Source organism: Oncorhynchus nerka, linkage group LG4, assembly GCF_034236695.1.
Source record: "Oncorhynchus nerka isolate Pitt River linkage group LG4, Oner_Uvic_2.0, whole genome shotgun sequence".
In the NCBI taxonomy this organism is placed as follows: Eukaryota; Metazoa; Chordata; class Actinopteri; order Salmoniformes; family Salmonidae; genus Oncorhynchus; species Oncorhynchus nerka.
Genome location: NC_088399.1, coordinates 91,839,803 through 91,861,767, shown reverse-complemented (window position 1 = coordinate 91,861,767; position 21,965 = coordinate 91,839,803). Strand labels below are relative to the sequence as shown.

The 21,965-nt window shown below is 43.4% G+C and overlaps 1 protein-coding gene across 1 annotated transcript in view; it reads left to right on the top strand.

Moving 5' to 3' along the window:
- Nucleotides 1-6,114: 6,114 nt before the first annotated feature.
- Nucleotides 6,115-21,965, top strand: part of LOC115115174 (unconventional myosin-Ig-like) — a 93,136-nt gene continuing 77,285 nt past the window's right edge. Inside the window, 4 exon segments of the mRNA XM_065018031.1 lie at nucleotides 6,115-6,209; nucleotides 12,789-12,997; nucleotides 16,956-17,049; nucleotides 19,467-19,632. Coding sequence (XP_064874103.1) covers nucleotides 6,115-6,209; nucleotides 12,789-12,997; nucleotides 16,956-17,049; nucleotides 19,467-19,632 — 564 coding nt within the window.

Genomic DNA, 21,965 nt, shown 5'->3' with positions numbered 1-21,965 from the left:
CCACCACCATAAACCTACATTATATCACCACCCTAACCCTACATTATACCACCACCATAAACCTACATTATATCACCACCCTAACCCTACATTATATCACCACCTAACCGTAATTATATCACCACCCTAACCCTACATGATATCACCACCCTAACCCTACATGATATCACCACCCTAACCCTACATTATACCACCACCATAAACCTACATTATATCACCACCCTAACCCTACATTATATCACCACCTAACCGTAATTATATCACCACCCTAACCCTACATGATATCACCACCCTAACCCTACATGATATCACCACCCTAACCCTACATTATATCACCACCCTAACCCTACATGATATTTGATAAAAATTTGATCATATTACTCCAGTGCTAGCCTCCCTACACTGGCTTCCTGTCAAAGCAAGGGCTGATTTCAAGGTTTTACTGCTAACCTACAAAGCATTACATGGGCTTGATCCTACCTATCTCTCTGATTTGGTCCTGCCGTACATACCTACACGTACGCTATGGTCACAAGACCACAAGGCTTTCTCCTAAAGAGCTCCATTTTTATGGAACGGTCTGCCTACCCATGTCAGAGACGCAAACTCGGTCTCAACCTTTAAGTCTTTACTGAAGACTCATCTCTTCAGTGGGTCATATGATTGAGTGTAGTCTGGCCCAGCAGTGGGAAGGTGAACGCAAAGGCTCTGGAGCAACGAACCGCCCTTGCTGTCTCTGCCTGGCCGGTTCCCCTCTTTCCACTGGGATTCTCTGCCTCTAACCCTATTACAGGGGCTGAGTCACTGGCTTACTGGGGCTCTCTCATGCCGTCCCTGGAAGGGGTGCGTCACCTGAGTGGGTTGATTCACTGATGTGGTCATCCTGTCTGGGTTGGCGCCCCCCTTGGGTTGTGCCATGGCGGAGATCTTTGTGGGCTATACTCAGCCTTGTCTCAGGATGGTAAGTTGGTGGTTGAAGATATCCCTCTAGTGGTGTGGGGGCTGTGCTTTGGCAAAGTGGGTGGGGTTATATCCTTCCTGTTTGGCCCTGCCCGGGGGTGTCCTCGGATGGGGCCACAGTGTCTCCTGACCCCTCCTGTCTCAGCCTCCAGTATTTATGCTGCAGTAGTTTATGTGTCGGGGGGCTAGGGTCAGTTTTTTATATCTGGAGTACTTCTCCTGTCCTATTCGGTGTCCTGTGTGAATTTAAGTGTGCTTTCTCTAATTCTCTCTTTCTCTCTTTCTTTCTCTCTCTCGGAGAACCTGAGCCCTAGGACCATGCCCCAGGACTACCTGAAATCCCCAGTCCACCTGGTCATGCTGCTGCTTCAGTTTCAACTGTTCTGCCTTATTATTATTCAACCATGCTGGTCATTTATGAACATTTGAACATCTTGGCCATGTTCTGTTATAATCTCCACCCGGCACAGCCAGAAGAGGACTGGCCACCCCACATAGCCTGGTTCCTCTCTAGGTTTCTTCCTAGGTTTTGGCCTTTCTAGGGAGTTTTTCCTAGCCACCGTGCTTCTACACCTGCATTGCTTGCTGTTTGGGGTTTTAGGCTGGGTTTCTGTACAGCACTTTGAGATATCAGCTGATGTACGAAGGGCTTTATAAATAAATTTGATTTGATTTGATATATCACCACCAACTACTTTTGGCCAGAGCCCTATGGGTCCTCGTCAAAACTAGTGCACTACATAGGGAATAGGGTGCCATTAACTAGTGCACTACATAGGGAATAGGGTGCCATTAACTAGTGCACTACATAGGGAATAGGGTGCCATTAACTAGTGCACTACATAGGGAATAGGGTGCCATTAACTAGTGCACTACATAGGGAATAGGGTGTCATTAACTAGTGCACTACATAGGGAATAGGGTGCCATTTGGGATGTAGCCAAGGAGAGATGATGTATGCTGCTGTGGAGTCAGAAGCAGCAAATACCCAGATCCTTTCCAGGAGATACAAAATCAAATCAAATACAATTGTCTTGGTCACATACACATGGTTAGCAGATGTTATTGTGTACTGTTATAGTGTAGTGAAATGCTTATGCTTCTAGATCTGACAGTGCAGCAGTATCTAACAGGTAATATCTAACAATTCCACAACAAAACCTAATATCTAACAAATTCCACAACAAAACCTAATATCTAACAAATTCCACAACAAAACCTAATATCTAACAAATTCCACAACAAAACCTAATACACACAATCTATTAAAGGAATGGGAGAGAATATATAAATATAAAATATATGGATGAGCAGTGACAGAGCGGCTGAGATGCAATAGATAATATAGAATAGATAGTGTAGTATACAGTACATATGAGATAAGTATTGCGAGCTATGTAAATATTCTTAAAGTGGCATTATTAAAGTGACTAGTGTTCTGTTTATGCTAATTACATTAGCCTACATTAGCTCAACCGTCCTGTGGGAGGTAGCCTAGTGGTTAGAGCGTTGGACTAGTAACCAAAAGGTTGCAAGGTTGAATCCAAGAACTGCCGAGGTAAAAATCTATCATTCAGCCCCTGAACAAGGCAGTTAACCCATTGTTCCTAGGCTGTCATTGAAAGTAATATTTTTTTCTTAAATTACTTGCCTAGTTAAATAAAGGTAAAATAAAAAAAAACATGAAGAAGTTAAAGTGGCCAATGATATCAAGTCGGTAGGCAGCTGCCTCTCTGTGCTAGTGATGGCTGTTGAACAATCTGATGGCCTTGAGATAGAAACTGTTTTTTCAATCTTTCTGTCCCAGCTTTGATGCACCTGTACTCACCTCGCCTTCTGGATAGAAGCAGGGTGAACAGGTAGTGGCTCGGGTGGTTATTGTCCTTGATTATCTTTTTTTGCCTTCTTGTGACACCGGGTGTTATAGGTGTCCTGGAGGGCAGGTAGTTTGCCCCCGGTGATGCGTTGTGCAGACCTCACTACCCTCTGGAGAGCCTTGCGGTTGTGGGCGGTGCAGTTTACGTACCAGGCGGTGATACAGTCCGACAGGATGCTCTCGATTGTGAACCTGTAAAAGCTAGTGAAGTTTTTCGGTGACAAGCCACATAGTTTCAGCCTCCTGAGGTTGAAGAGGTGTTGTTGCGCCTTCTTCACCACACTGTCTGTGTGCGTGGACCATTTCAGATTGTCGGGATATGAGGAACTCCACTGCTGCTCTCCACCACCTTCTCTGCTGTCCAGTCGATGTGGAAAGAGGGGTGTTCCCTTTGCTGTTTCCTGAAGTCCACGATCATCTCTTTTGTTTTGCTGACATTGAGTGAGAGGTTATTTTCCTGGCACCACACTCCGAGGGCCGCACCTCCTCCCTGTAGGCTGTCTCGTCGTTGTTGGTAATCAAGCCTACCACTGTGTTGTCTGCAAACTTGATGATTGAGTTAGAGGCGTGCTTGGCCACACAGTCGTGGGTGAACAGGGAGTACAGGAGGGGGCTGAGAACACACCCTTGTGGGGCCCCAGTGTTGAGGATCAGCGGAGTGGAGATGTGGTTTCCTACCTTTACCACCTGGGGGCGGTCCGTCAGGAAGTCCAGGACCCAGCTTCACAGGGCACTGTTCTGACCCAGGGCCTCGAGCTTAATGATGATCTTGGAGGGTACTATGGTGTTGAAGGCTGAGCTGTAGTCAATGAACAGCATTCTTACATAGGTATCCCTCTTATCCAGATGGGACAGGGCCGTATGCAGTGTGATGGCAAATCTATTGTCTGTGGACCTATTGGTAAGCACCAATAGGTGCTTGAAGTAGGTCTAGGGTGACAGGTAGAGTGGAGGTGATATTATCCTTAAACAGTCTTTCAAAGCACTTCTTGATGACAGAATTGAGTGCCACGGGGCAATAGTCCTTTTGTTCAGTTACCTTGGCTTTCTTGGGAACAGGAACAATGGTGGCCATCTTGAAGCATGTGGGGACAGCAGACTGGGATAGGGATTGATTGAATATGTCCGTAAACACACCAGCCAGCTGGTCTGTGCATGCTCTGAGGACGCGGCTAGGGATGCCATCTGGGCCGGCAGCCTTAACACGTTTAAATGTTTTACTTACGTCGGCCACAGAGAAGGAGAGCCCACAGTCTTTGGCAGCGGGCCGCGTCAGTGGCATTGTGTTGTCATCAAAGCGCGTAAAGAAGTTGTTTAATTTGTTTGGAAGCAGGACGTTGATGTCCATGACGGGGCTGGTTTTCTTTTTGTAATCCGTGATTGTCTGTAGACCCTGCCACATACGTCTCATGTTTGAGCCATTGAATTGCAACTCCACTTTTTGTCTATACTGACACTTTGCTTGTCTGATTGCCTTACGGAGGGAATAACTACACTGTTTGTATTCGGCCATGTTCCCAGTCGCCTTGCTGATTAAATGTGATTAAAAGCAGTGGTTTGTGCTTTCAGTTTTGCACGAATGCTGCCATCAATCCACAGTTTCTGGTTAGGGAAGGTTTTAATAGTCACAGTGGGTACAATATCTCCTATACACTTCCTTATAAACTCACTCACCGAGTCAGCATATTTGTCAATGTTGTTCTCTGAGTCCCAGATCATATCACAGTCCACATGATTGAAGCAATCTTGAAGCGCAGAATCTGATTTGTCAGACCGGTGTTGGATAGATCTAAGCACGGGCGCTTCCTGTTTTAGTTTCTGCCTATAGCAGAGGAGCAACAAGATGGAGTCATGGTCAGATATGCCGAAAAGAGGGCGGGGGAGGGCCTTGCATGCATCGTGAATGTTAGAGTAGCAATGGTCGAGCGTTACTCGTGTACTTGCAATCGATATGCTGATAGAATTTAGGTAGCCTTGTTCTTAAATTAGCTTTGTTAAAATCCCCAGCTAGAATAAATGCAGCCTCAGGATATATGGTTTCCAGTTTGCATAAAGTCCAGTGAAGTTCCTTGATGGCCGTCTTGGTATCCGCTCGCGGGGGGATATACACGCCTGTGACAATAACCGAGGAGAGTTCTCTTGGGAGATAATACGGTTGGCATTTGATTGTGAGGAATTCTAGGTCTGGTGAACAAAATAACTTGTGTTCTTGTATGTTGATACAATTGCACCATGAGTTGTTAATCATGAAACATACACTTCCATCCTTACCGGAGAGATGTTTATTCCTGTCGGCGCGATGCACTGAAAATCCCGTTGGCTGTACTGACTCCGACAGCATATCCCCAGCTAGCCATGTTTCCTTGAAACAGAGTATGTTACAATCCGGGATATCTCTTTGTTAAGCAACTCTTGCCCTGATTTTGTCGACTTTGTTAACTAGGGACTGGACATTAGAGAGAAATATACTCGGAAGCGGTGGGTGGTGTGTGCACATCCGAAGCCTCACTAGAAGACCGCTCCGGCACCCTTTCCAGGAAATGCCCTGATCCTTCCCAGGAGAAGAGGGCATTTTGTCCTAAAATTTACAGCTAATTTACAGACTTAATTGTAGATTGTTGGCAGTGGATCAAGCCTCTGTGTCTCAGTGTTCAGTTGGTTTTCTTCTTCTTAATTTCAGATCAATTATCTTTGTGGAGTGGGGTCTTTCTATGGAAGAGTGATAGACAAATAGATAGATACAGAGATAGAGAGGGGAGAGAGAGGAAGAGAGAGAGGTGGAAAAAGAGAGGGGGAGGCTAAGAGAGATACAGTATGACTTTCTTGTTGTCATAAGTCTCTGCAACAGTTCACTCAGTGGTTTTCCTCTGAAAGGTCTGGAGGCCTGTGGCAGGAAGAGAGAAAACGAGATGGAGGATGCAGAAGTGTTTTCTGTGTTTAATGATAGTTCTTCGCTGTCCCATTATATATATGCACGCACGCACGCACGCACGCACACACACACACACACACACTACAGAGAAGCCGACCACAGCCCTCATTGACTTGACTAAGCAGCACCCCACACCACAAAAGAACAGAGTTATGCCACACCCACACCCACAGCACACTGCCTCAACTCCACTTTCACTACCGGGCCCCAGCAGCACTAGACTATTCTGTCTGCCTGCCTTTGCCTTTCTCTCTTCCCTAGAGTCCTCTACTCTCTCTCTCTCTCTCTCCCCTAGAGATTTCCGTTTCCTCTCTATCTTCTCTTGTCATTCTGTCTGTCAGTCAGGATGGCGGTGCTGGAGGGCCTGGAGTTTGGGAAGTCTGATTTTGTCCTTCTGGACGAGGTGAACATAGAGCAGTTTATGGAGAACCTGAAGCTGAGGTAAGGCCTAATGGCAGAGAGTATGGGGTAGAGAGTATGTAAGAGACTGATGGTGACTCCGGTCGAGGAGTGGAGGTTGAGAAGGATGAAGTAGGTACAACACAGGGATGGAGATGAGAGGAGGCTGTCATAGTGGTTGTGGCACAATGGATGTCTTTATCAGCCCTCAGTTCCCTCAACCTCGCAACATTGGAAACTTTTCAGTGCCTCCCTTATCCTCTAAAATTCTACACCTCGGGGGTAGGTCATACCATGGATTAATACAGTACATTTTAAGAGTATTCCGACCCGTTGAGTTTTTCCACATTTTGCCTACGTTACTGCCTTATTCTAAAATATATATTTTTTAAACGATCATCAATTAACACACAATACCCCATAATGACAAAGATTGTTTTATTTTGTAGAATATTATGGAAATGTATATAAAAAAAAACAGAAATACCTTATTTATATAAGTATTCAAATCCTTTGCTACGAGACTTGAAATTGAGCTCAGGTGCATCCTGTTTCCATTGATCATTCTTAAGATGTTTCTTCAACTTGATTGGAGTCCACCTGTGGTAAATTCAATTGATTGGACATGATTTGGAAAGGCACACACCTGTCTATTTAAGGTCCCACAGTTGACAGTGCATGTCAGATCAAAAAACAGTTCTAAGGAATTGTCCATAGAGCTCCGAGACAGGATTGTGTCGAGGCATAGATCTGGGGAAGGGTACCAACAAATGTCTTCAGCATTGAAGGTCCCTAAGAACACAGTGGTCTCCAGCATTCTTAAATAGAAGAAGGTTGAAACCACCAAGACTCTTCCGAGAGCTGGCCACCCGGCCAAACTGAGCAATCGGTGGAGAAGGTCTTTGGTCAGGGAGGTGACCAAGAACCCGATGGTAACTCTGACAGTGCTCCAGAGTTAACCCTAACCCAATCGAACATCTCTGGAGAGACCTGAAAATAGCTGTGCAGCAACCCTCCCCATCCAACCTGACAGAGCTTGAGGGGATCTGCAGAGAAGAATTGGAGAAACTCCCCAAATACAAGTGTGCCGAGCTTGTAGCCTCATACCCAAGAAGACGAGTCTGTAATCGCTGCAAAAGGTGCTTCAACAAAGCACTGAGTAAAGGGTCTAAATACTTATGTAAATGTGATATTTCAGGTTTTTATTTAAATACATTTGCATTTCTCTAAACCTGTTTTTGCTTTGTCATTATGTGGTATTGTGTGTAGATTGATGAGGGGGAAAAAACAATTTAATCAATTTTAGATTAAGGCTGTAAATGTAACAAAATGTGGGAATAGTCAAGGGGTCTGAATACTTTCTGAATGCACTGTATTTGATTTTGAATTTGAGGACTTTTTTGAGGTATAAAAAAAAAAAAATATATATATATAAAATATTGAATTTGGCCTGTACTAGTATTGCCGATAGAAATGCATTGAATAAAACATTTATAAATATCAAAAAGACTGTCAATTTAAAAATAATAAGGAATAAGAGTCTGTCCTATATCTATGACATATAAGAAAGCTCAGGAAATATTTGAGGTTGGACCCATATTTAACACCTTATTTTTGTTGGCACAAATCTACCTCCATTCTTCCATTCGTTTTTATGTGTTACCTTCAGACGAGTCCTGTGACACTTGTAGAGGTCATAAAGAAACCCGTTTGGACGTTTTTGTGAGAAGACCAATTTTTAAACACCATTATAGCTTGGCCACCTCCCACCGCAGATGCAGAAGGCTACATAGGAGGAATAGGTGGATTGAGATGCAGCCCATGCAACAACAACAAAAATATCTAGTTTAAAACTGAAGGATTTTGATGGGGATTTTTCAAAATGTATTTTACTTAGATTGACACACGTGTGAGGATTAAAGCAGTGCTATAAACTATTGTTTGTACAAGAAGCTAAGTGAAGAAGTTGACATGTAGACAACGAGAGAGAGAGAGAGAGAGAGATAAATAGAGAGAGAGAGAGAGCGAGAGAAAAATAGAGCGAGAGAGAGAGAGAGAGAGAGAGAGATGTGGATGACATTTTTGGGGGTTTGACTTCCCCACCCTCTCTCATTGGTTGCGATATGAACATATACGGTTCTGCCCTCAGAAACAGTCACGTAAATAGATGCATAGAAATCGTCATCGCATCATTGGTAAAGACCTGAGACCAAACTCATTTATTTAGTGACACCTAACTTTCTCTGCTCTATTCGCTCTCTTCGTGACTGTTTTTGTTTTTTTGTTGCAGTGATGTATTGTGTTGAGTTCAAGGTGAATCGGGTTTTGTCCTTTTGTCCTCTATTTTTGGGTGCAGTGTTTACTTCATTCAGATCCCTATTAGCTACTGCACATGCAGATTCCTATTAGCTACTGCACATGCAGATCCCTATTAGCTACTGCACATGCAGATTCCTATTAGCTACTGCACATGCAGATTCCTATTAGCTACTGCACATGCAGATTCCTATTAGCTACTGCACATGCAGATTCCTATTAGCTACTGCACATGCAGATTCCTATTAGCTACTGCACATGCAGATCCCTATTAGCTACTGCACATGCAGATTCCTATTAGCTACTGCACATGCAGATTCCTATTAGCTACTGCACATGCAGATTCCTATTAGCTACTGCACATGCAGATTCCTATTAGCTACTGCACATGCAGCAGCTACTCATCCTGGGGTTCACAAAACACACAAATACATGACAAAGTACAGAAGAGTACTAGACAAGAACAACATAAGACATAGACAAGAACAACATAAGGTATTACATTAAATAGAAAATAAAATACAAAATTAGTTATTTATTGAAAAGACACCAAGAGACAACAAAAATACTATTTACACACTATTAAAATATACAGTACATATTCATATATACAGTTCAGTTCAATTCAATTCTTTAGAAGAGGAGAGGCGCTGAGATACAAGATGCATTTGTATCACTTTTCAGGTAAGACCCAAATGCAGACTGTGTCGAAGTAACAATGTTTATTACAGCAACATGGGCAGGGAAACGACTGGTCAAGGCAGGCAGGGGTTGATAGTCCAGAGTCTGGGGGCAAAGGTACAGGAGAGCAGGCAGGGTCAGGTCAGGCAGAGGTCCGTAATCCAGAGTAGTGGGGCAAAGGTACAGGACGGCAGGCAGGGTCAGGTCGGGCAGTGGGGCTCAGGGCGTGCAGAAAGGTCAGAACCGGGGAACCTAGAAAGCAGGAACAAACAAGCGACAGGAGCAGAGGGAAACCCACTGGTAGGCTTAACCAAACACAACAAACTGGCAACAAGACAAACAGAGAACACAGGTATAAATACACAGGGGATAATGGGGAAGACGGGCGACGCCTGGAGGGTGGTGGAGACAAGCACAAAGACAGGTGAAACAGATCAGGGCGTGACACATTTGTATCTGTTTTTTAAAGCTAAACTTGCCTGACTAACCTCTGGTGGCTGAGTATTCCATGATGACATGGCTCTATTCAATACTGAGTGATGCATTAAATCTGTTTTTTTGGTTTGGGTACAGTGAAGAAACTCATAATAGTGTGTCTGGTGGGGTATGTATGTCTGTTGGAAGTCTATGCAAATATATTATACAAGTGGTTATTAAGCTTTTTCAACACACAAATGTTTGGGGCTAGCCCTGAATACTGCCCCTTCTGGAGGAATTCGGCACCCATATAAACCATGATAAATTTTTGTCAAAAGTTGCTAATATATGCAATTAAAAATTGTTATCGAATGATTCTCCCAAAGTCTCTCTTGTAATGGGAAAAGTTGCCATCACTTTGACGTCATCGTATACACACTTCCCAAACAGCTATAACCATGATGTCTTCAGCAGGTGTTTCTTAAAATCAGCGTGAAGCCTGCTTTCGAACAGACCAATGGGAGATGGGAAATTTCTCTCTCTTTCTCCCAGGACAGACTGCGTGACAATCTGTTTACTCTCACGATTGCTGTAGTGATATAATGCTAAGGCTTACTTTAAACATAGTTGACGTTTGATCCACTTGAAATTTGCATACATTTCGACCGAAAAGAAGAACGACACAGACTTGAAAACTGAACGCTAACTTGGTGAGTATTAACCCTTCCACGTCTTCTTTTCAACTCCATGATGAAACTAAATGAGTCTCTATATAGCCTAGTGTGTGTGGCAATGCATTTAGAAGTTTATCTTGCCATACATATGTAAAACATGCATATTTAGTCAAAGTTTATGATGTGTATTCCTTGTTAGCTGAGTTATCTGCGGAGCTATTTATTTCTCCTGACATTGCAAATCTGCATAATTGTAAACTTTATGGATATATATTACATATTATTGAAAAAAAAATTGTACTTGTAACATGTTATATTACTGTCATCTGATGAAGATTTCAAAAGGTTAGTGAAATGATTTTTCTTTTAATCCTGCGTTTGTTGATTGCATATTTTTTCCTACTTGGCTAAGCTAATGAGGTATGTATGCAGTGGTTTGGACATAAATATGTGCTATGTTTTCAAAACATTTTAGAAATCTGATAGATTTATCTGGGTACATCTTTCATTTGAGCCATTTTCAAGCGATTAAATATTTTTAGGATTATTTCTTTTCCCTGCGCCACATTACAGCTCAGGGGGGGTGGGGGGAGTTCCCAAAGGGGAACTAGTAGCTCTAACAGGTTATTAAAAAGACTAGAAGAGAAGTAGTTTTAATTTATCCTCAACCCCTTAACCATGAATGACTGTCATACATGTTGTGGATGTTAGTTCTGTGTTTTCAGTTAAGGCCAAGTCTTTCTTTGCTGCACCTGACCATTATCTATATATATTTTTGTTTATTTATGTATCTCTCTCTCTTAATTCAATTCGAAGGGCTTTCTTGGCATGGGAAATGTGTGTTTACAGTGCCAAAGCAGACAGATTTTAAGTTTGGTAAAGTTGGGACATGCCTTCCCTTGAGACAGTGAGAAACCACATATAAACCATTAGTCTGCGATGCCGTCATCTTCAGAATCCTGTGTGAAGTTTAAAAGGAGTTAAGAGTATTTCACAGTAGTAGTAAAACATGCTGTTTATTAGTTGGAGGACCTTCTGGGGCCTCAGCAGACACACCAGGGGCCTCAGCAGACACGCCAGGGGCCTCAGACCCGCCAGGGGCCTCAGCAGACACGCCAGGGGCCTCAGCAGACACGCCAGGGGCCTCAGACACATGCCGGAGGCCTTAGCAGAATCGCCAGGGGCCTCAGACACGCCAGGGGCTTCAGCAGACACGCCAGGGGCCTCAGCAGACACGCCAGGGGCCTTAGCAGACACACCAGGGGCCTCAGCAGACACGCCAGGGGCCTCAGAAGACACACCAGGGGCCTCAGCAGACACGCCAGGGGCCTCAGCCGACACGCCAGGGGCCTCAGCAGACACGCCAGGGGCCTCAGCAGACACGCCAGGGGACTCAGTAGACACGCCAGGGGCCTCAGACACGCCAGGGGCCTCAGACACGCCAGGGGCCTCAGACGACACACCAGGGGCCTCAGACGACACGCCAGGGGCCTCAGCAGACACGCCAGGGGCCTCAGACGACACGCCAGGGGCCTGAGCAGACACGCCAGGGGCCTCAGCAGACACGCCAGGGGCCTCAGCCCTGGATGGTGTATACACCATATTTTTAATTCCCTGAAGTTCCCATTAGTTTTATCAGGCCCGGCCTGACCCCATGGCAACGTCTGCAGTAACAGTCAGATTGAAAAAAGGTTGAAGAGAAAGAAAAGTTCTCTCTAATAACATCCCTTAGGATTAAACTAAAACAACTTTATTTGTCCGCTTTGGTCAATTACTACTAGGACCAACGGCTGCCACAGACAGTTCCAGTGACTCTAAGATCCAAGTCTTAGTATAGTGATCTAAATGACTGTTTGTACCCGTGTTGGTTATCACAGGTTGTGATAGATATATATTTTTTTGCTTAGCAGGTCATGGAGTTGATTATTGTAACTTGTGATGTACATCCTCCATTTCCACACAGAAATATGCAATTAGGTTTAATATCAGCAGGATAGGTGCCACAAGTAAAATCAATTAAACAAGGTGGAGGAAGCGACTCCTCTTGAGACACAGTTTGTACATGCTTCCTGTTCTCACTTCCCATGCTTCCTGTTCTCACTTCCCAAGCTTCCTGTTCTCACTTCCCATCCACGTCAATTCCTATACTTTTGGGGTGGGTGTGTCCGTTTTGAGAGTAGGTGGGAGGTTTGAGTTTAGATGCACAGATATGTGGGTTTTTAACATTAGGGTGTTTCTCTGTGAAATGGCCTACCCTGTTGCTGTGGTAACATTGCTCTCAGCACAACGGGCAAGGTGTTAATGGGGTGGAACCTTACTGTTGAATGTGGTTAGAGTGTGTGTAGACTATACATAGAAGCATTTTTGTTGCACAAATCATTCTTATCAAAAGGATTTTGTTCTGTTTTCCTACATTTCTATTTGGATAGTTAAAATTCAAACCTTTTCAAAAATAAAAAAACCGCTGAAACCATACTTCAAAAAGCTAAAATAACGTCAGCTCTGTCTCTGTGTTTGTCTGTGTGCCTGGTAGGTTTGAGAAAGCACGTATCTACACCTTCATAGGAGAGGGGGTGGTGTCAGTCAATCCTTACAAACAGATGGACATCTACGGGAAGGAGGACATCAATGCTTATCGCGGCCGGGAGCTGTACGAGAACCCTCCCCACCTGTACGCTGTGGCCGACGCAGCGTACAAGGCCATGAAGAGACGAGCCAAAGACACCTGCATCGTCGTTTCAGGTCTCTCTCACACTCCATGTTACACAACACCTCACACTCCCATCATCATAATTTACCTCCTTTAGTCCGGCAAGCCTGTTTGACCTTGGTTAGCTGGTTCTGAGAGGGTCAGAGAGCATGGTGAATGGATAGTTAGGATCTTATCTGGCTAAACATCTCACTGTTCTGCTCACTTAACATCTCAGTGTTCTGCTCACTAAACATCTCAGTGTTCTGCTCACTAAACATCTGTGTTCTGCTCACTAAACATCTCAGTGTTCTGCTCACTAAACATCTGTGTTCTGCTCACTAAACATCTCAGTGTTCTGCTCACTAAACATCTCAGTGTTCTGCTCACTAAACATATCTGTTCTGCTCACTAAACATCTCAGTGTTCTGCTCACTAAACATCTCATCTGCTTCATCTCAGCTCACTAAACATCTCAGTGTTCTGCTCACTAAACATCTGTGTTCTGCTCACTAAACATATCTGTTGTGCTCACTAAACATCTCAGTGTTCTGCTCACTAAACATCTCAGTGTTCTGCTCACTAAACATCTCAGTGTTCTGCTCACTAAACATCTCAGTGTTCTGCTCACTAACCATTTCAGTGTTCTGCTCACTAAACATCTCAGTGTTCTGCTCACTAAACATCTCAGTGTTCTGCTCATTAAATATCTCAGTGTTCTGCTCACTAAATATCTGTGTTCTGCTCAATAAATAACAAAAAAGAGGCCCGCAATCACTTTATGAAAACATCATCATACCATTCTGTCTGTCACTATCTATCTGACTGGTTATCAGCTCCCCACTTCTCCAGAACATGATGCGTATTGGTCTCCACTTACTGTTGGTGAAATGGGCTTTTCTTAGTTGCACTAACTCATAATGTCCTATTTCCTCATCTACTGTGTGTACTTATAGCAGGCTATTGATGCAGGTTAGCGTTTTTCTTCACAAACGTTGTTCTGCAGGCAGCTCTGCAGAGTGGTCCCTAGCTGGCACACCCACAAAGTCATACAAATCGGCATTTAAATCTAACCCTAACCACACTAATGCCTAACCCTAACCACACTAATGCCTAACCCTAACCACACTAATGCCTAACCCTAACCACACTAATGCCTAACCCTAACCACACTAATGCCTAACCCTAACCAATGCACTAATGCCTAACCCTAACCACACTAACCAACAACTAATGCCTAACCCTAACCACACTAATGCCTAACCCTAACCACACTAATGCCTAACCCTAACCACACTAATGCCTAACCCTAACCACACTAATGCCTAACCCTAACCACACTAATGCCTAACCCTAACCACACTAATGCCTAACCCTAACCACACTAATGCCTAACCCTAACCACACTAATGCCTAACCCTAACCACACTAATGCCTAACCCTAACCACACTAATGCCTAACCCTAACCACACTAATGCCTAACCCTAACCACACTAATGCCTAACCCTAACCACACTAATGCCTAACCCTAACCACACTAATGCCTAACCCTAACCTTAAATTAAGCTAAAGAATTTTTATAAAAATCATGAATTTGACAATATAGCCAATTTAGACTTTGCACCTGGCTTATCTAAGGGAAATTACTCAGTTCTGACTCTAGGATAAGACTCATGACAATAAATGTCAACCTGCTTACATTAGTCACATGAAGAGTAACATCATGGTTGGTGACTGACAGTAGAGACACACTTTAACTACAGGATAGGTGGGTCCCGCGCGGGACAGTTGAGCTAAAGTAGGCAAATGCGATTAGCAAGAGGCTGTAAGTAACAAGAACATTTCCCAGGACATAGACATATCTGATATTGGCAGAAAGCTTCAATTCTTGTAAATCTAACTGCACTGTCCAATTTACAGTAGCTATTGCAGTGAAAGTATACCATGCTAATGTTTGAGGAGGGTGCACAGTTATCAACTTGAAAAGTTAATAATAAACCATTTAGGTAAATTTGGCAATCTTGATACAGCATTTTTAACAAATGCAATGATTCATTGGATCAGTCTAAGACTCATGTTTTTTAATTTTAATGATCTTTTACCAGATCTAATGTGTTATTCTCCTACATTACATTATTCTCCTACATTTCACATTTCCACAACCTTCAAAGTGTTTCCTTTCAAATGGTATCAAGAATATGCATATCCTTGCTTCAGGTCCTGAGCTAGAGGCAGTTATTTTTGTCATTTTTGGTGAAAATGGAAAAAAAAATCAGATCCTTAAGTTAAGGTGTATTCATGCCATAAATAAACTTCAATTTACAACGCATTATCTTATATCGTAGAAGTGCAAATATATACAGTACCAGTCAAAAGTTTTGGACACATCTACTCATTCAAGGATTTTTCTTTATTTTTACTGTTTTCTACATTGTAGAATAATAGTGAAGACATCAAAACTATGAAATAACACATATGGAATCATATGTGTATTAAACAAATCTAAATATGTTTGAGATTCTTCAAAGTAGCCCACTTTGCCTTGATGACAGCTTTGCACACTCTTGTCATTCTCTCAACCAGCTTCATGAGGTAGTCACCTGGAATGCATTTCAACTAACAGGTGTGCCTTGATAAAAGTTAATTTGTGGAATTTCTTTCCTTCTTAATGCTTGGAGCCAATCAGTTGTGTTGTGACAAGGTAGCAGCGGTATACACAAGATAGCCCTATTTGGTAAAAGACCAAGTCCATATTATGGCAAGAACAGCTCAAATAGCAAAGAGAAACGTAAGTCCTTCATTACTTATAGACATGAAGGTCAGTCAATCCGGAACATTTCAAGAACTTTGAACGTTTCTTCAAGTGCAGTCACAAAAACTATCAAGCACTTTGATGAAACTGTCTCTCATGATGACCACCATAGGAAAGCAAGACCCAGAGTTAACTCTGCTGCAGAGGTTAAGTTCATTAGAGTTACCAGCCTCAGAAATTGCAGCCCAAATAAATGCTTCACAGAGTTCAAGTAACAGATACATCTCTACATCAACTGTTCAGAGGAGACTGTGTGAATCAGGTATTCATGATCGAATTGCTGCAAAGAAACTACAACTAAATTACACCAATAAGAAGAAGAGATTTACTTTGGCCAAGAAACACGAGCAATGCACATTAGACTGGTGGAAATCTGAAGAGTCCAAATTTGAGATTTTTGGTTCCAACCACCGTGTCTTTGTGAGACGCAGAGTATGTGAACGGATGCTCTCTGCGTGTGTGGTTCCCACCGTGAAGCATGGAGGAGGAGGTGTGATGGTGTGGGGGTGCTTTGCTGGTGACACTGTCAGTGATCTATTTAGAATTCAAGACACACTTAACCAGCATGGTTACCACAGCATTCTGCAGCGAAACGCCATCGCATCTGGTTTGAGCTTAGAGGGACTATCATTTGTTTTCAACAGCACAATGACCCAACACACCTCCAGGTTGTGTAAGGGCTATTTGACCAAGAAGGAGAGTGATAGAGTGCTGCATCAGATGACCTGGCCTCCACAATCACCCGACCTCAACCCAATTGAGATGGTTTGGGATGAGTTGGATGGTATTGTGAAGGAAAAGCAGCCAACAAGCACTCAACATATGTGGGAACTCCTTCAAGACTGTTGGAAAAGCATTCCAGGTGAAGCAGGTTGAGAGAATGCCCAGAGTGTGCTGTCAAGGCGAAGGGTGGCAACTTTGAAGAATCTCAAATATAAAATATATTTTGATTTGTTTTACACTTTTTAGGTTACTACATGATTCCATATGTGTTTTTATCCTAGTTTTGATTTCTTCACTATTATTCTACAATGTATAAAATAGTAAAAATAAAGAAAAACTCTTGAATGAGTAGATGTGTCCAAACTTTTGACTGGTACTGTATATCTACTAATTTATATCTGGTTGCAAAATCTGCTAGTAATGTACATGAACTGCTACATACATGTAGATGTTGTGAGCTGTCTGTGTGTCCCAGGTGAGAGTGGTGCCGGAAAGACAGAGGCTAGCAAATACATCATGCAGTACATCGCAGCCATCACCAACCCCAGCCAGAGAGCAGAGGTCGAGAGGTGAGTCATCCGTGTTAAAGGTCAACCAGGAGGTGTCACTGGGTTCAGAAGGTTCTGAAGAGGCTCCCTTGTCCCCTGTTAAATAACACTATATATTTGACTGGGTTAGAGTGGAGATTCTGGAAAGACATACAGCATATGCTGCATCAGTGGCAATGTCAGAATGTTAGAGACAGCCTATAGGGAGGAGGCCTATAGGGAGGAGGTCAGAGACAGCCAATAGGGAGGAGGTCAGAGACAGCCTATAGGGAGGAGGTCAGAGACAGCCAATAGGGAGGAGGTCAGAGACAGCCAATAGGGAGGAGGTCAGAGACAGCCTATAGGGAGGAGGTCAGAGACAGCCAATAGGGAGGAGGTCAGAGACAGCCTATAGGGAGGAGGCCTATAGGGAGGAGGTCAGAGACAGCCAATAGGGAGGAGGTCAGAGACAGCCTATAGGGAGGAGGTGCCAGGACAACAACCTCTCCCTCAACGTCAGCAAGACAAAGGAGCTGATCGTGGACTACAGGAAACGGAGGGCAGAGCCACGCCCCCATCCACGTCGACGGGACTGTAGTGGAGCGGGTTGAGAGCTTCAAGTTCCTCTGTGTCCACATCACTAAGGAAAGAACATGATCCACACACACACTAACACAGTCGTGAAGAAGACAAGATGGCGCCTCTTCCTCCTCAGGAGGCTGAAAAGATTTGGCATGGGCCATCAGATCCTCAATTTTTTCCCCCAGCTGCACCATTGAAAATTTGTTCTTAACTGACTTGCCTAGTTAAATAAAGGTAAAAAAAAAATATATATATATATATATATATATATATATATATATATATATATATTGAGTCTATCTTGACCAACTGCATCACTGCTTGGTATGGCAACTGCTTGGCATCCGACCGCAAGGCGTTACAGAGGATGTAGCGTACGGCCCAGTACATCACCGGGGTCAAGCTTCCTGCCATCCATGACCTCTATACCAGGCGGTGTCAGAGTTGTCAAAGACTCCAGCCATCCATGTCATAGACTGTTCTCTCTGCTTCCGCATGGATGGTGCCAATGCACCAAGTCTGTAACCAACAGGACCCTGAACAGCTTCTACCCCCAAGCCACAAGACCACTAAATAGTTCACCAAATAGATACATGGACTATCTACATTAACCTAACGTAGCAGGTGAAAAAAGTTGCCTGAGCGGAATCCCCACATCCTTTCTACAGGGGAAACGGTAGTTAGGTTGAAAACACTGTATCCCTAACTGGAAACTGCTGTTTATTATCTATCCTGTTGCCTAGTCACTTTACCCCTACCTACAGTATACTGCTGCTACTGTTTATTATCTATCCTGTTGCCTAGTCACTTTACCCCTACCTACAGTATACTGCTGCTACTGTTTATTATCTATCCTGTTGCCTAGTCACTTTACCCCTACTTAAATGTACATATCTACCTCAATTACTTTGTACCCCTGCACATTGACTCGGTACTGGTACCCCTGCACATTGACTCGGTACTGGTACCCCTGCACATTGACTCAGTACTGGTATCCCTGCACATTGACTCAGTACTGGTATCCCTGCACATTGACTCGGTACTGGTACCCCTGCACATTGACTCGGTACTGGTACCCCTGCACATTGACTCGGTACTGGTACCCCTGCACATTGACTCAGTACTGGTATCCCTGCACATTGACTCAGTACTGGTATCCCTGCACATTGACTCGGTACTGGTACCCCTGCACATTGACTCGGTACTGGTACCCCTGCACATTGACTCAGTACTGGTACCCCTGCACATTGACTCAGTACTGGTACCCCTGCACATTGACTCGGTACTGGTACCCCTGCACATTGACTCAGTACTGGTACCCCTGCACATTGACTCGGTACTGGTACCCCTGCACATTGACTCGGTACTGGTACCCCTGCACATTGACTCGGTACTGGTATCCCTGCACATTGACTCAGTACTGGTACCCCTGCACATTGACTCGGTACTGGTACCCCTGCACATTGACTCAGTACTGGTATCCCTGCACATTGACTCGGTACTGGTACCCCGTGTAATATAGTCAAGTTATCATTACTCATTGTGTATTTATTCCTTGTGTTATTATTATTTGGTATATTTATATTTTTCTCTGCATTGTTGGGAAGGGCTCGTAAGTAAGCATTTCACTGTTAGTCTACACCTGTAATTTACGAAGCATGTGACGAATACAATTTGATTTGATAAGAACCAATTAATCATTAACCTCTAGTGATAGCCCGAAGCTGATTTTAGTTCTGGATGACGAGATTTAAAAAAATGACAATGGAAGAACTTCTTATTCACCTCTTTCTCTTCCTCTCTTCTCAATCTTTGGGACACATTGTCATCTGCTATTGCTGTTATCCATGATGACCACACTCTCCCCTGTGACACAGTGTGAAGAATGTTCTTCTGAAGTCCAACTGTGTGCTGGAGGCCTTCGGTAACGCCAAGACCAACCGCAACGACAACTCCAGCCGCTTTGGGAAGTACATGGACATCAACTTCAACTTCAACGGCGACCCTACCGGCGGCCATATTAACAACTACTTACTGGAGAAGGTGAGAACAACATGATTGGACAGGATGGTGAGAGACAGACAGTGATTGGACCTTGACTTGGAGTCAAGGAAGGGACTTAGGAGAAGAGATTTGATTGGACAGCTTAAGTTAATATTCTGTTAACCCGTAGACGGTTCGAAAATACCAGATCTGGGCACTGATAAGCGCATAAATTAGAACACAGTGGCTGTACAGTAACATGCTATAAATGACGTCAGAGCTCAGTGGCTGTACAGTAACATGCTATAAATGACGTCAGAGCTCAGTGGCTGTACAGTAACATGCTATAAATGACGTCAGAGCTCAGTGGCTGTACAGTAACATGCTATAAATGACGTCAGAGCTCAGTGGCTGTACAGTAACATGCTATAAATGACGTCAGAGCTCAGTGGCTGTACAGTAACATGCTATAAATGACGTCAGAGCTCAGTGGCTGTACAGTAACATGCTATAAATGACGTCAGAGCTCAGTGGCTGTACAGTAACATGCTATAAATGATGTCACAGCTCAGTGGCTGTACAGTAACATGCTATAAATGATGTCACAGCTCAGTGGCTGTACAGTAACATGCTATAAATGACATCACAGCTCAGTGGCTGTACAGTAACATGCTATAAATGACATCACAGCTCAGTGGCTGTACAGTAACATGCTATAAATGACATCACAGCTCAGTGGCTGTACAGTAACATGCTATAAATGATGTCACAGCTCAGTGGCTGTACAGTAACATGCTATAAATGACGTCAGAGCTCAGTGGCTGTACAGTAACATGCTATAAATGACGTCAGAGCTCAGTGGCTGTACAGTAACATGCTATAAATGATGTCACAGCTCAGTGGCTGTACAGTAACATGCTATAAATGATGTCACAGCTCAGTGGCTGTACAGTAACATGCTATAAATGATGTCATCACAGCTCAGTGGCTGTGGCTGTACAGTAACATGCTATAAATGACATCACAGCTCAGTGGCTGTACAGTAACATGCTATAAATGACATCACAGCTCAGTGGCTGTACAGTAACATGCTATAAATGATGTCACAGCTCAGTGGCTGTACAGTAACATGCTATAAATGACGTCAGAGCTCAGTGGCTGTACAGTAACATGCTATAAATGATGTCACAGCTCAGTGGCTGTACAGTAACATGCTATAAATGACATCACAGCTCAGTGGCTGTACAGTAACATGCTATAAATGATGTCACAGCTCAGTGGCTGTACAGTAACATGCTATAAATGACATCACAGCTCAGTGGCTGTACAGTAACATGCTATAAATGATGTCACAGCTCAGGCTCTGCGCTTCACAGCTCTGTATGGGTTTTGACTGACAGACGTTTTGCACACGACAAGAAGTTGCCCTCATCCCTCCTGGTAATTGAGCAACTTTGGAATTTATTTTAGTTGTGAGTGAGGGAAATGCCGTAAATTAAGAGGACTATGCAGTTTCCTCACTGAACTTCTGGAGAGAGTTTGCTGCACTGAAAGTAAAGGGACTGAATAATTTTGCACGCCCAATTTTCCAGTTTTTGATTTGTTAAAAAAGTTTGAAATATCCAATAAATGCCGTTCCACTTCATGATTGTGTCCCACTTGTTGTTGATTCTTCACAAAAAAATACAGTTTTATATCTTTATGTTTGAAGCCTGAAATTTGGCAAAAGGTCGCAAAGTTCAAGGGGGCCGAATACTTTCGCAAGGCACTGTAACTCATGTCAAATACAGTGTCAATGTTCATGATCACTATGTTTGACGTACAGCTACAAGATCACGTCATACCCTGGGTTGTTCTGAACACAGTGAGCCTATGTTTGTTTATTGTGAAGAACATTTGCAGAGGAACACGTATATTGTGAGTAATTATGGGTCATATTTCATGGAAATTTGGTAACACTGGGTAGTTACTTTAAAAGCAGATTTATAGGGCCAGTTTACCAGACATAGATTAAGCCTTGTCCTGGACTAGAAAGCACATTCAGTGGAGATTGAACATGTTTTTTAGTCAAGGAATACGCTTAATACAGTATGTGTCTGTTTCTGTGAACTTCTTTTGAAAAGTTATTCACTTTCTACTTTCCATTTCATACTTGAACATAAACGTTTGATCAAGGTGGTGAAACAGAGACATGAGAGAGAGTGAGTCCATGAATAGATGTTCCTGTGAATTACACCCTGTTAGTTCTGATTCTGATAATGAATGGCTCACCTGGGGGCCCATGATGACCGCTGCATTTATCTTCTCTTTGAGCTAGCTAACACACCATCTGACACTGTGAGGCTGTGTGAACGATGGACTCATCCATTCTCACTGAACAGAAATAACCCACG